The sequence below is a fragment of the Sphaerodactylus townsendi genome, linkage group LG02 (assembly GCF_021028975.2).
Source record: "Sphaerodactylus townsendi isolate TG3544 linkage group LG02, MPM_Stown_v2.3, whole genome shotgun sequence".
In the NCBI taxonomy this organism is placed as follows: Eukaryota; Metazoa; Chordata; class Lepidosauria; order Squamata; family Sphaerodactylidae; genus Sphaerodactylus; species Sphaerodactylus townsendi.
In genome coordinates, this window is record NC_059426.1 from 56,159,817 (window position 1) to 56,172,851 (window position 13,035).

At 41.1% G+C, this 13,035-nt stretch overlaps 1 protein-coding gene across 2 annotated transcripts in view; it reads left to right on the forward strand.

Moving 5' to 3' along the window:
• SNX4 (sorting nexin 4) overlaps positions 1 to 13,035 on the forward strand; it is a 45,524-nt gene that overhangs the window by 5,678 nt on the left and 26,811 nt on the right. For both annotated transcript variants that reach the window (XM_048485679.1, XM_048485680.1), the window contains exons 2-4: positions 390 to 508; positions 10,647 to 10,785; positions 11,728 to 11,877. In XM_048485679.1, the coding sequence (XP_048341636.1) occupies positions 390 to 508; positions 10,647 to 10,785; positions 11,728 to 11,877 (408 nt within the window). The remainder of the gene's footprint in view (positions 1 to 389; positions 509 to 10,646; positions 10,786 to 11,727; positions 11,878 to 13,035) is intronic.

Here is a 13,035-nt window from a genome sequence, read left to right on the forward strand (position 1 = left end):
GTTCCTCCTTGATCTGAGGTTGCAAATGCCTTAGCAGACCAGGTGCTCAGCAGCAGCAGCAGCAGCAGCAGCAGCAGCAGCAGCAGCAGCAGGCCATTGCTTACACATCCTGCATGTGAGCTCCCAAAGATATCTGGTGGGCCACTGAGAGTAACAGAGTACTGGACTAGATGGACTCTGGTCTGATCCAGCAGGCTCTTTCTTATATTCTTATGAGATGCATGACCAATCATGATACTTTCCTTTAAAGTGTGTTATATATGAAGTACACTGCTCTTTTATACGTACTTAATACATGATACAAGATTTTTCACATTTAATTTTATTTTTAAGGACTTTTCTCCATGCCTAATACTTAGTAGTTCTCGCTTTGTCTTTTTCTAAAAAAGATGATGGAAGATTGTTTGTTGAAGAAAATAGAAATCAGTGTCTCAGAGGCAGAGAAAAGAACTGGACGAAATACCATGAACATGCAGGAAACGTACACTGCTTACCTGGTAGAAACAAGGTGGGTAAAATAAAGGAGAACTTAAAGCCAAGTTTAATTGAGCAGGAATTCCAGTACCTCAGCAGTGTGGCAAATAAGTCATGCTCTCCCTCTTTTTGAGGAATTCCCTTTAACATAGCTAGGGAGGCCAAATACCTGAGTCAATTAAACTTACCCAGCCAGCAAAGAGCTCTCTCCTTGGCAAGGTGCAACAGGAAGACTTCTAAAAATTCCCTACCAGGACATAATCTGCGATTGTGGCATGAAGCAGACTGAATCTGTAACTCTTTTGCTTCAACATTGCCCATTTTATTAAACAATCAGGTCCAACATGTTGTCCCCTCTACTCATTAATAAAGAAGGTCTGTCAGACCAACAAAAAAATTTCTCATCTTATTCTTGTGCTATCTCTGAAACGGGTGCTAAGTACCTGTGTTATGTCATTAAATTGCAACCATGATTGTGTTACTCTGCGATCACTATTAATATGTACCGTTTATTATGTCAACAAAAGGTTTTATTTGTTAATTAATTGATTCTTGATCAGTTGTTTTAAGGGCTGATTCCAATGTAAGTTTTGCCATCTTCACTTTAATACCTGTGCATAGGTCTATGTTAACCTGCTTGTAGATGAACCATTCAGCTGAGGCTAGTACACTGTAGTGATAAACTGAAATGAGTTCATGCTCTGATACAGATGTTGAAATGACAAGATAGGGGTACTGTATGAACAGCCAGCTGAACTTGTTGTGGAACTTCAAAGCTGAAGTTTGAGTTGAAGTATCAATAGGACTGCCGTGTAGAACTTTGTTGTAGTAAGGAGAGGTCATTTCTTTTAGGGAAAGAGTTTTACTTTAAGGAAAAATTAGACTAATACTTTTTAAAAAATGAAGTCAAAATTACTCATTATTGCGGCCCTGGACTCCACAGCCACCAAATTTTGCTTGTATTTCCCTATACATATTGAGAAGTGATTATTAATACAATCTACCTCTAGTTTCTAAAGCTCTTTACTTTTTGTAGTGTATATGTTTGGGATCTCAAATCTTGCATTTCAAGCTAGCCATGCAGATACACATAGTCTGATGTCAAGCTCAGCAGTAATGTTTGAGCTTATCCACCGAGTTCAGGTAGTAGTAACCTTATGGAATTATCAGTGGCGTAGCTAGGGAATACGGAGCCCGGGACAAAATCTGAGTTTTGTGCCCCCCCCCCCATATGGGCAGCATCCCTCCCCCACCACGACCAAACAACTTTTTTTGCACCAGGTCATCTCAAAGTCACCATCACATTATAGAACATGCCCCAACACACAAATCTGAACACACCCAGGGCTCCCTAGTTTAAACAACATTGAAAGTGATGCTATTTTTTGAAGGGGGGGAATCCACCCTGAAACAGCATCACTTTTAATGTTGATTAAACTAGAGAGCTCAGATTCTCCTTTTAAATCCACCTTAAAGAGAGACTCTGGGCTCTCTAGTTTAAACAACATTGAAAGTGATGGTGTTTCAGGGTAGATTTCCCACCCATCCACCCGAAACAGCATCATTGTCAATGTTGGTTGTTGTTGGTTTTCTGGGCTACGTGGCTGTGGTCTAGTAGAACTTGTTCCTAATGTTTCACCTGCATCTGTGGCTGGTATCTTCAGAGGTGTATCACAGAGAGAAGTCTGTTATACACTGTGTCCAGACTTCTCTCTGTGATACACCTCTGAAGATGCCAGCCACAGATACAGGTGAGACGTTAGGAACAAGATCTACCAGACCACAGCCACACAGCCTGTAAAACCCACAACAAGCAGTTGAATCTGGTTGTGAAAGCCTTCAACAATACTTTCAATGTTTTTTTTAATCTAGGGAGTCCAGATTCTCCCTTTAAATCCACTCCAAAGGGGGTGGATTTAAAGAGAGAACCCGGGGAAAATTTGAGGGTGCCTGTCAGGAGAGCAATGTTTAAGCTAACATTACCAAAATTTTAGTCTATCTTTAGGAGACTATCCTGATTATACCACCCAGGTTTAGTGAAGTTTAGTTCAGGGGGTCCAAAGTTATGGACCTTCAAAAGGGTAGCCCCATCTACCATTAGCTCCCATTGGAAACAATGGGGAATGGAGCACCCCTTTTGGGGGTCCATAACTTTGGACCCCCTGAACCAACCTTCACAAAACCTGGGTGGTATCAGCAGGATACTATGCTTATGATACCACCTAGGTTTAGTGAAGTTTGATTCAGAGGGTCCAAAGTTATGGACCCTCAAAATGGTAGCCCTATCTACTATTAGCTCCCATTGGAAACAATGGAGGATGGGGTCACCCCCTTTGGGGGTCCATAACTTTGGACCCCCAGAACCAAACTTCACCAAACTTGGCTGGTATCATCAGGAGAGTCACCTGACGATAGCCTGAAATTATGGTGCCACTAGCCCAGGGGTAGGGAACCTGCGGCTCTCCAGATGTTCAGGAACTACAATTCCCATCAGCCTCTGTCAGCATGGCCAATTGGCCATGCTGGTGGGGGCTGATGGGAATTGTAGTTCCTGAACATCTGGAGAGCCGCAGGTTCCCTACCCCTGCACTAGCCTAAAAACTGCGCCCCCTGCAGGCCAAAACTGAAAAAACAGTAAAAAATACAGAAAGCCACAAACGAACCTGCAATTTTTGCGCCCACCACAAGGTGGCGCCCGGGGCACTTGTCCCCGGACGTCCCCATGGTAGCTACGCCTTTGGGAATTAGCATATCTTACCCAACATAGTGAGCTTTGACAGATGAAAGATTATGCCCTCGAAATATTTGCCGGTCTTTACTGTGTTACTGGACTCAGATTTTGTTCGTCTACTACAGACTAACAGCGACACTCCTGAAACTTAGGTTGAATAAATAAAATGAGAAAACTGTGCTCAGTTTGGTGTTAGGGGATAAGGAGATTTAAAAACTTGCTTAGTAATTGGGATGCAGGTAACACAGTCGGCAGCAGTCGGTTGTACTTGGGCCTCATGGTGTTTCAGCTGCCCTCCCAATAGACCTTCCTTGTGCCAAAGGTTACTAGAGTAATATCTTGACCACAGCAAGGAAATGAAACAAGTTATAGTTGTTCTTCAGGGTATAATATACATCTTGTTTGTTGATTCTGCTGCTATACATCATCATTGTTATACATAGCATTAGAAAGAGCAACTGGGCAGACATCAACAGCACTATTGAAAATGTGTTTTGACCATCTTGGATTATTGGAGATGTTTTGTGGAAGGGATGGGAAGAGTACAAAGTTTATCAGAAGTGTCCTGAGATGTGCTGTAGGTGATGTGATAGTTTTCTAGAGCTCGAAGAATTATTTTGCCATATTGCTGTCTTCTCACTGCACTGGAGAATTACAGCAGGAAATGGAATGTGGGCTTGAATATAAAACCTGTACCAGAATCAGTATGATGTGAGGGAAAACTGTGATAAAATTGCTTTTCCATTTAATTGCCTTTCCATTAAAAAAGGGAGCAAGGGCAAGGTTTATTTAAGAGAAAACAAACTGAGGAAGAATACTAATTATTAAAGTGGAGGTATGGAGTTATAACTTTATACACTGAGTATGCCAAGGGAGGACAGAACTATCTCCAGAGTCTCCCTGCTATATTATGTGCTGCAGCAAAATTACACTTGAAGTAGCCACCAGTTGTAATTCAGTAACTTCTTCTCCTGGATCAGGAGATTGAGTTGATAACCTGGTCCTTATGCTGTCCATAACTCACTCTCCTCTTCTGCTAAGTCTGTTTGCCACATTCTCCATGTAATATCTTCAGGCGTCCAAACCTAACTCCCAACAGGCAAACTAACAGCGTTCTCTCTGTTGGCTTCATATCAGACTGTGATAATAGCATCCTTTCTGCCATGGAAAACAATGTATAAATAAGGATGTTAGCTTTGATTTTGATCAGACCTGCACAACAACCAGATAAATCATAACTTGATTTTTGTTTAGAGTATTATATGTGTTTATGGTCCATCCTTCCCTTTCCCAGTTTACAAATGAGTAACACATAAAAGCACACTGTCACACAGTTCTTAGGAATCATCACATAAAAACCATTAATTACAACTTTGAAATGGCTGAGCCATGTTGGCCTAATGCCATGTTGGCAGTGGTTTCCATTAAGTGTTGTCAGTTTTGTGAAACAATGAATCTTCAGAATGAAAAGTCTTTGGAATATAAAGTACTGAAAAGAATTTTGGAAAATTTTGTCTCACATCTCATGTAGAAAGAGGCAATGGCGGGGGAAAGATTTCTGATGGCCTATTTATGCCTGTTTACTCAGGAGTAGGCTTGAATGAGTTCAGTGGAGCTTATTCATTTGTGACTGTGCATACAATTGCAATCTTTTTTTAGTGCAACAAACAGAAAAGGCTGTTCTGAAATGGAGTGAAAGTGTCACCTACTGTCTTTAGTGCTAGAACAGTGCAACCACATGATTCATGTAGTCCTCCAGTTTTATTACTATTAAATGAACTCAGTTTGCCAGTACTTCCTTTTCTTTTTTTCTTGCAGTTTAATGGCTTATTTCAGGTAATTAGGTGGATGAGTGAAAAGGTTACCAAAATGCTTCTCTTTGGCATATTGATGTAGACCAGGGGTCAGGAACCTTTTACACTCAAAGAGCCATTTGGACCCATTTTCCCCGGAAAAGAAAACTCATGGAGCCGCAGATAGTTTTTTACATTTAAAATGAAGATAGCACTGTGTATTTTGGTTTTTTACCTTTACGCTTTGTATAAAACAATTATAGTGTGTTGCTTATGAAATCCATTAAGTGCTACAGAGAAAATAATATTTTATACGATCTGAAGAGAAACCAGAGTATAAATAATATTGTGTTTATGTGATCAAGGTGTCTCCCCTGTCAGGTAAGTATAATTATTTATGTAAAGAACACATTTTGAACTCTTAAAAAAAATAGCCAAAAAAACACAGGTAGTTGAAGGTCTCTTTCAAATGAATTAAAAAGCTGAATTTAAATTATCCGCTTAAATTATCAAAAAGGAGACAGTATTTTTTTAAAAAAATTGTTTTCGGCACTAAAAATTGATGGTATGAGTATCAACTGAGGGAGTTTGGCTTTAGAAGGAAACTATGTTATACGAACTAGGATCAGAAATTTCATGTAGATTGAAGGTAAAGACTGCGAGAGGATGGGGCTGGGAAGAAGAAGGATCTCGGCAGAGTATAATTCCATGAAGTAATTCACTGCAAGGAAACTGATTTCCGTAGTCTGAAGACCCATTGTGATTTCAGGAAATCTCCAGGCCCCACCTGGAGGTTGGTAGGCTAAATTGCTGCTATATTATATGGCAATAGGCCACTTTGTTGCAGAGGTGCAAAGAAAATTGTCAGTCAAAATGCCTACTTCAGCATTGTAAATATTCAAGAATGCCACATCCAAACTCCATGGGATTCTGCCTGTGCAGAACTGCCCCCCACAGCCTGCCTGACATGGGCTTCTGAAGCAGGCTATTAATGCATCAGACATAACAATTTCCTTGTTTAGAAGAGTACATTAGAACATTGGTGCCTCAAAGGAGCTGACTGCATCTATTATAGCAGTACTGCAACTCAAACACATGCAGCAACATTTGCAAATGTGTGCTGGGAGAAAGGAAAGCAGGCTATATCAAGCTACATCCATTACTCACAGTGGAGGCAGCTGACACACAACCGCCCAGGAGTCTCAGGGTTTGAATTTGGCTCTTGCTGTATTTAAATTGCAGGCATCCTGGGCGGCTCCCATTCCATTCAAACACACACACAACCCCCCAGGAGTCTCAGGGTGTGTGAAAGGAGCTTCCCTTGCCTTGCAGTTCAGCTCCGGCCGGCAGCAAAGACACGCCCACGCTGCCCTCCAATCTCCCGGATCTCCCGGGGCGTGTCTTTGCAGCCACCGGGAGCTGAACAACAAGGCAAGGGAAGCCCCTTGTAGGCACCCTGGGCGGCTTCCATTCCATTCAAACACACACACAACCCTTTTAGGAGTCTCAGGGTGCGTGCAAGGGGCTTCCCTTGCCTTGCAGTTCAGCTCCCGCCGGCAGCAAAGACACGCCCACGCTGCCCTCCGATCTCCCGGGCGTGTTTTTGCAGCCGCCGGGAGCTGAACAGCAAGGCAAGGGAAGCCCCTTGCACGCACCCTGGGCGGCTTCCATTCCATTCAAACACACATTCAAACACACATTCCATTCAAACACACAGATTTTTACCAGTCTCAGGGTGCGTGCAAGGGGCTTCCCTTGCCTTGCAGTTCAGCTCCGGCCGGCAGCAAAGACACGCCCACGCTGCCCTCCGATCTCCCGGGCGTGTCTTTGCAGCCGCCTGGAGCTGAACTGCAAGGCAAGGGAAGCTCCCTGCATACACCCTGTGCGGAACTGCCTCTGCGGGCAGCGGCGGCATCGCGGTTGCCCGCGCAGGACAGCACGACCAGTCTCAACGTCCCACCACTTTGCTTCAGCCGGTGGGAAGCCTTGTGGAGCCGCAGAAGAAGTGTCAAAGAGCCGCTTGCGGCTCCAGAGCCGCAGGTTCCCGACCCCTGATGTAGACAAATGTGGCTTTTAGACTGATGCAATCTCTTCGCTTATTAGTTAAAAGGTGAAAGTCTGGGTTTTAAATTTTTCTTCAATATTTTCCCCAGGTGCTTGATTCAGTTCCTGACGAAGGAATAAAGTTATAGCTGGGTTAAGAGGAAGTGTGTTGCTTTCTTATTTAAACAGTTAACAAGTATTATATTTCTGAAATGAAAACAAATTGAAAAGCTAGCCCAAATGTCATCAAGTAATTATCCTTCTTAACTGAAGCAATTGTATGTGGATACAGTTATGAGATGATAAAGAAAGTGTTCAGAATAGTGATTAATTTCTGTGGGTTTCTGAAGCAAAGTTCCTGTAATGAGAGTCTCCCAACAGAATTATTTTATGGCTTCATAATACAGTCATCTATTTTACCTAAATTGTTCCATTTATGGCAATTAAGAGTTCCAGCTTTCCATTCTCCCCCCTTTTAAAAAAAAGAAACAGAAAAAGTACCAAGCAAGATTTTAGATGAGTCTTCATCCAAAAGTATTTTACCACAGTTTTATTTCCTGTTAAGGTTGCATTCAGACATTGTGAACAAACTAGTTTGTTTGAGGCCTCAAAAAAACTAGTTTATTCAGTTTATTACTGAACACAGTAGCCTCAGTCCACCATTTTGCTGCGGTCTGTCAGCACTGATTCTTAATCCTAAAGGGCTTTCAGCATATGTACTGCTTCAAGCAGAGGCATGGCTTGCTATTACATTATCCATGGGGAGCTTAGAATTGATAATCAAGAATGCTGTTTGGAGGTAAGCCTGAGCAGTTTGCCTTCCACTTAGTTCCATGGCAACCTTCATAACCATCAATATCAATATTAACCTGCTTTTTAAAGCCCAATCCTATTTTAGGCGATTTTCTTCTATTGCTTTCAAGCATGTCCAAATTCTCTTGTAGTGCTTCCAGTGCAGGACAAATTTGGGGGATCCTTTTTTGATGCTTTCTTAGAAGTGAGATGATTCCATAGCTTCCCTCATCTGTTTCACTTAAAAGTAAACATTTCTTCCAGGGACCTGGGAGATTTGAGTTCCAGTGCTGTTCATATAAAGTTTATTTTTAAAATTTTCTGTCTTTTTTCCATTGGCCAGGTATATAGTAAATATTTCTCACTAAACATTTTGAAACCTTACTAGTGCTTTGCAATTTAGGAATGAGCTGAGCACTCTAGGGAAAATATGCTTACAATTGCCTCCTTAAATTTTAAATTAAACTGCCACGGGTCAGAGTTTGCACAGTGATTTCTTTTCTTTGTGTGCAGCTTTCTATATTCTGTGTCTGGTAGCAATTTGTTAGCATTTTGAAGAAGGCATAACCTCATCCAGATATGTATTGGAACGTTTAAGAATGGATTGTTTTCTTCTGGTTTGAGGGAATTCTTGCGTCTTCAACTATCTTTTGCAAAAGGTTTTCAAAAAGATGCTTTAGCATCCTGATGGGAAACACATATAGAGAGATGCATTTTAGTAAATAGAGTATTGCTTGATTCAACATTTAAACTGTTGTGTAAATTACTAAACAGTGCCTAAAATATAAGATTGTGACTATTTATGAAGCTCAATTGAGTTTGCTATAATATAAGAGGGGATTCTAGGCCTCAGAAATCTTGAAGTTATTGTTTCAAGTTATCAGAAAGCATTGGGCAGCCCAGTCTGGGGGGTGGAGGGTGGGTTGAATTGGGCTATTGAGCTGTTGTAGGGTTGCACCTGTGCGTTTGCCCACTCCACGTACACCAGCAGGAAGTGCAAGCTAGGACGTCAGCAGGCACTGTGCAGCTTGGTGGCGGCCAACCCGGAAATGCCTGGTCCCTGAAGAGCTGTGCTAGGCCAAACCAGGATGCCAACGCAGTTGGCGGTGGTGTGGAAGTTTTCCTGGGGATGGAGTTAACTTTAGTCTGCTTCCACCATCTGGGAATACCCCTGACATAACCCTTGAAGTTACACCACCTGCAAGGGTGTTGTAACTCGATTTTGTCCTATGGAGACTTTCCAGGTGGCCTGGGATTTTTGTGTTTCCTCTTGTCTTCCCACACTGTCTGAAAGCTCTCTGGAGGCAACGTGGGAGTGATGCTACCCCCGCCCCCCGCCACTGTGGCCTCTGGATTAGGCCAGTAGTCTCCTGACCTGGGACCAGATATGAGAAATTGAGTTTATGCTGTGATCATACATGTAACATTTTTCTATATGATAAAATATGTGAGCTGCAGAAGTTCAATCTAAATTAAATGATTGCATCAATGTCTGTGTAATAGTATGTTTTATTTTCTATGGTTGTCCATCAGTGGAAAACATAAACTATAAGTGGAAAGAACATAGTGTAAATAATGTGATGGAGAACTGTGGCTATTCCTGAGATACATTGGTCTAACATGGACTGTGTTCCATTAGCAGATGTCTTTTCCCCCTCCTAGCACCCTGAGAATCATGAGCTAGGGCAGACAACTCTTCATATGTTCACTGTGTATGCCCTTCCCCATAATCAGCTTTGCTGGTTTTGGAAGGATGGTAGTTGTGGGAAGAGGGTGTCCATGAGGGACGTTCTTCAGATGTTTTCCCCATGCATACCATTTGATGATTATGGGATTAGGGCAGTGGTGGGATTCAGCCGGTTCGCACCTCTTCGGCAGAACCGGTTGTTAAGCTGGTGCTTGTAAACAACCAGTTGTTAACTTTTTTGAATCCCACCATCGGAACCGGTTGTTAAATTATTTGAATCCCATCACTGGATTAGGGTCAACATTCCTGGGCATACTCTCCCTCCCCACACCGTGAATGTGGGGGAGGCATTGGACTCCATGTGTACAAAATGAACTGCTGGTTCTCTAACTGATTGCGGAATATGTAATACCCTCTTCTTTGCCCTAAAACATTCTTGCACTTTGGAAAGAACATAAAAATATAGTCTTGCTTTTGTAATTTCTTTCCACAAATAACTCAAAAGTAGAAGTTTCTGATTTGAGTCTGCAAAGAAGAAATTATGACGCTTGACTGTTTAATAAAGTGCATTAAATCCAATTGTGCATAATCTCAAATTACTTTGTAGACCGTTTGTGCTAGTTCTTCTCAGAATATGTTTACTTAAAAACAGTACATGTTGAAAGTCTTCCTTCTTGATGGGGACACAACCTCCGTAAAGTTCTGGGGAACTACTGAAGTCGAGTATTGAACAATAGAAGATTTGTTTTTGTTGCAGTTTACAGACTATATTGGGTTTTTTTTAAATATACATAATCCGTGCTTAATTTGACACTGAGATCCTGTCTTGTATATAGGCAAAATGCAATAGGACACAATAGCATGTAAAACAGTCTCAAAGCATTCTAAAGAAAGAAAACAGTAACAGTATTTTGAAAGTTCTCAAATAGCAATACTAGTGAAACTCATGGTTATCATATGTAGCATTTGTTTTTCGGCAGTTCAGTGGCTAGGATGATGTCATCTCAAAGACCGCTTCAATAATCTTAGCTTAGAGTTTCTGAAACGATCTTCTATAGCTCTAAACTGTGGCGTTTGCACTGACGATAATATTGAAGAGAGAATACTGTCCTCTGATGTATTTCAGGGCTGTGGACTCACAAGCTGAAGGTCACTGTTCCCCCCCAGATTCTCTCTGGAGACGATATAGTGAATTTGAGTTGCTGAGGAATTATTTGCTAGTTAACTATCCGCACGTCATTGTTCCACCCTTGCCAGAAAAACGGGTAAGGAAGCTGATTTTATCTCATTCTGTTTTCCCTGCTTCTGCCTCTGTGATGCACGTACCTGCAGGACTGTGTAATTGTTCCATTATTGTTCCAGTCAAGTAAATAAATTAGGATTTAATATTATGAAAATCTTTATTTTCTGGGGTTTTAAAAATTTGACGGGCACCCTTTTTAATTTGTAAAGGTCGGCTTTTAACTGTGTGGCCAATGCCTATTGAAATCTCACAGGTCAAGCTTCAGCAAATTTCTGGTGGTCAGCGCTCAAGGCTTCAGTGTAGTCGAATTAATTGACAAATGAATGGTGGCCGTTCAGTTCAGATGTCATTCAAAACCATGGTTTAATTGAACAAATGGTGATTAGTGTGATCATTTTGATCATTATCAGTATGCGAAGGTAGGATCATGATTTGAAGATAGTCTTAACTTTGGTTTTGCATGACGTACAAATGCAGGCATCCTCCCTTATAGCTCGGTGCTGCGCAACACAGCACAACACAGACTGGGTTACCAGCTGAGTCCCTTTGTGGCAAAAGTAAGGAAAACAGCACTTGTTAAGACTAACCAGTATTTGAAAGATCATCTGCAAACTGAATCCTGATGTCTCTAAACGGATGAAATATATTGTGGTATCATGTTATACCTGAACCAAAACAGAAGTCCAGTGGCATATTACAAGTTAATAATATCTATTCTATCACGGATCAGAGCTCTTACAAAAGCTCTTCCTGGAATATATATTGTTAGTCATTAAAGTGCCACTGGGCATTTGTTTTGCTACAGTAAACTAGCATGGAAATACGTGAATCAAGCCATTCTGTCAGTATGCTTAATTTACAAATATCCAACCTCTCTTTTTGTGGAATTTATAATTATTTCTTTGCACTTTCTTAAAGTAGAGTATTCTTAGCCTTGCATTTAACAAACTTCTTTGTTCCATAGGCAGAGTTTGTTTGGCATAAGCTATCAGCAGATAACATGGATCCAGATTTTGTGGAAAGACGAAGGATTGGCTTGGAAAATTTTCTCTTACGTGTGGCTTCACATCCTATTCTTTGTCAGGACAGAATTTTCAATTCCTTTTTAACAAAGGTAGCTTAATAGAAGGCTGTCTGTTGTATCTGTGAAGTTTGTGTTTTATATTGTCATTTTATGTCATGTCCTTTAATAAGTACTGCTTAATATGGTGTGTTCTAGTTTATATTCCGGACCAGTTTTAAGGTAGTGTCTCTTAGGCCCATTTCAGCTATTCCAGTTTAAAAGGATACAGTGGTCAGTGATATCAAAAAGACACTGAAATATCCAGGGGAATCAGGGGCCTACCTGAGCATAATTAATAGGGTGTGGGCCTCTGTTTCCTTCTCCTTATTCTGCTGTACAAAACAGCCTTTCCCATTCTGCCCTTTAAAAAGATGTTTCCTTTAGTGCTACATCATCATTCATTCTTTATAAGTGTTAGTAAGTAAAATGGAACTTTCTTTTAAAAAATCCCTGAAAAAGACCATTGATATGAGAGAATGGTTAATAAGATTCTGTGTAGATTTTGGAAAACTGGATTTTGTAAGGGGAGTCATCCAGTGAAAATGTGTGTCCTGGTCTGTTGCGTGTCTTAGAGTAAAGCCGCCTGTTATAGTTGTCTCATGAAAAGCAGTTCTGCTCTGTCTCTAAGTACTTGGAAAGTTTTCTACAGTCAAAGAAGCCTGCAGGGATCAAAGTCATGCTCTGGGAAAGGGTGGCCACTGACTGGCTGTGTGGTCTCACTGGCAGCTGATCAATCCTAGTGGTCAGGATCAGGTAGAACAGGGAGTGTTAAATACTACATAAACTACTACACAAACTGCTAGTAATATAACGATGGAGCCTAACTGCAGCTCCTCTTTCCCCCAAATATGATTTTAGGCTGCTCCTGATTTTCTTGCCTATAGAGAGGAAGCCATTGGGAAATTTTTCTGAATACAGTAGGCCAAACTGATCTGTGTTTTGTGTAATTCACAAAATATATAGCCTATACTTTGTTATGCTGGACTTGTAAACATCAAAGAGGATTAGGCAAGTGAATGAGTAAAAAGTGATTACAGGCAGACAAGATAGGAATTTTGATGTGTTACAAATGACTTATACTGGCAAGAAAGGGGGCAAGTAAAAGGTTTTGTGGGCCAGTCACATGGGTTTAAAAAATATAAAACTATCTTATAAGTGTCTTTTACAGACAAAAAGGTTTTGAGAGATCTCAGGCCTTATATCTGCTGT